Here is a 2,049-nt window from a genome sequence, read left to right on the forward strand (position 1 = left end):
CTGAAGACATGAAAGGGGAGAGAGAAGGGGAAATGACACGCAGCAAAGGGCCGCAAGTCGGAGTCGAACCCGCGGCCGCTGCGTTGAGGAGTAAACCTCTATACATGTGCTGTAGTGTTGTAGGTACTGTATGTGAAAGTGAGTATTTTGAGAAAGAGAGAACTAGTGATCGACCGATTTATCGGCCGGCCGATATTGGCGTTTTTACGTGTATTGCCCGATGCGTGGTTGTTGCGTTCGCGGATTTTCCCGGCATTATTTACAGACAGGCGTCCACATAGGCAGCTCTGTGTTGCTAGAGACGCTGTGCGGTTCACGTGCAGACCCTGCACTGTCCCTCTATATGTTCTTAAGCAAGTTTGTGGGTCCAAATAGAAAATGCAAATGCCTTCTCTATAAAACTGCTTACCATTGTATTTAGGGAGCTGCAAAGAGCTAAGTTGTGGGCTATCCGTATCCATAGCTGTTAGGAACACTGGTCATATGTTTAAGTGATGCCGTCGTTATTCCGTGGGAGTTTTATTCAGCAGCCACTTGGCTGAGGTTTGGACGTGTGTGGCACACACACACACACACACACACAATGAGACTTGTAACATTTGTCATCATCGTGTCATTTTTATGATGTAAATTGAAGGAGCAAACGCAGCATCGGCTCCAAATATCGGCTCAAGAAAATCAGCAGCTTGTATCGGCTAAGGCTGATAAAAAGTAATAAATAAATCTGTATTGTCCCTTAAAAAAAAAAAATCCATATCGGTTGATCCCTAGAGAGAACCAAATGTCTTTTTCCGCAGCAGTTAGAAACAGACAATGGAATGCATGAATGTTGGAAGAGGGATTTCAGTGTTGCATGAAGGTTTTCTGATAGCCAGAGGAAGCTCTCAATCCTGTATATTAGAGATGAATAGGAAACGAAGCGTGAGAGGGAAATATCCTATACTGACTGGTACAACATACAACCATCAGCTCCAGGCTGTGAAAAAGTTTGTTGGGAAAAAAATAACAGATTCTTTATAATATCTATACATAGATCTAGACATATGAATGCAGAATCTGTAGGCAACGGGACAAGGTTTTGGTGTTAATAGCGTTCTGGTTTCCATTTCTCTGAGTAGCTTTGACCAATCACGTTTGAGCAGGCTTTGGTTGCATGCAGTTTAACAGTCAGTGTGGAGAACAAAAGGGACAGAAGGCAATGACCAAAATGCAATCCTGGAACCCCTCGGCTATCGTCTGGCTACATCGGAACCCCCCACCAACATATTGGCCATTGCCGCTGGGTTATGAGATCATCCCAATTTGTGTTCACACCAAGCACAAGGCTAAATGTGAACCGATCCTTGAACAACATTGCATGTGGGAGAAGCGTACCAGCCAGTCGGTGTGGTATGGAGTTGGAGTGCTTGTTGAGGTAGGCCTGGTTGAAGCTCATGGCGTTGCTGTCTCCGAAGAGCCGGGTGATCTCCTGCTTCAGCACGGTCCGGACCACCTCCGGCAGCTCCTTGCTCTCAGAGACTGAAAGAAGGGAAAAGAGGAAGATGAGTGAGAGATATAAGGAATGTAGAAAACAAAAAAAGGATGTATAAATAAACAAACAAGGCATATTAAAAACTGAAGGACATGCAACCAACTTCCTCTTTACTACAGATGGTGATTCAAGTGGTATTAATGAAGAACCCTGTCTCGTACCTCCTTTAAAGAAGCGTACTAGACACTGGTGTAACCATGGGTGGTCTGGGTCAATGGCCAACGCTCTCTTCACTGATTGGAGCATCAACAGGTATTTTTCTGAAAAGAGAAGACGGATTGTAAATCTGTGTGAAGCAGTAATGAAAGTAAGGGACAGAGTATCAACATGGCAGTGAAGTATCATTTGAAATGTGCTTGCCAACCTTTCCTGAAGTAGATCTCAAAGGCCAGCAGTTGTGTGTCTATTTTGTCCTTGACCAAGTGTTTGAGAGGCATCAGGAACTTCACAGCTTCTTCCAGTGGATTTTCTACCTGTAAACAGGACGTGCCAGAGAGGGAACTCGCATCACTTTAACA

The 2,049-nt window shown here is 44.5% G+C and overlaps 1 protein-coding gene across 1 annotated transcript in view; it reads right to left on the reverse strand.

The window, feature by feature from the left end:
• LOC116702999 (N-alpha-acetyltransferase 15, NatA auxiliary subunit) overlaps window positions 1–2,049 on the reverse strand; it is a 22,139-nt gene that overhangs the window by 823 nt on the left and 19,267 nt on the right. Inside the window, exons 16-18 of the mRNA XM_032537574.1 lie at window positions 1,896–2,004; window positions 1,693–1,791; window positions 1,375–1,518 (exon numbers count right to left, since the gene is read on the reverse strand). Coding sequence (XP_032393465.1) covers window positions 1,375–1,518; window positions 1,693–1,791; window positions 1,896–2,004 — 352 coding nt within the window. The remainder of the gene's footprint in view (window positions 1–1,374; window positions 1,519–1,692; window positions 1,792–1,895; window positions 2,005–2,049) is intronic.

The sequence above is a fragment of the Etheostoma spectabile genome, chromosome 2 (assembly GCF_008692095.1).
Source record: "Etheostoma spectabile isolate EspeVRDwgs_2016 chromosome 2, UIUC_Espe_1.0, whole genome shotgun sequence".
In the NCBI taxonomy this organism is placed as follows: domain Eukaryota; kingdom Metazoa; phylum Chordata; class Actinopteri; order Perciformes; family Percidae; genus Etheostoma; species Etheostoma spectabile.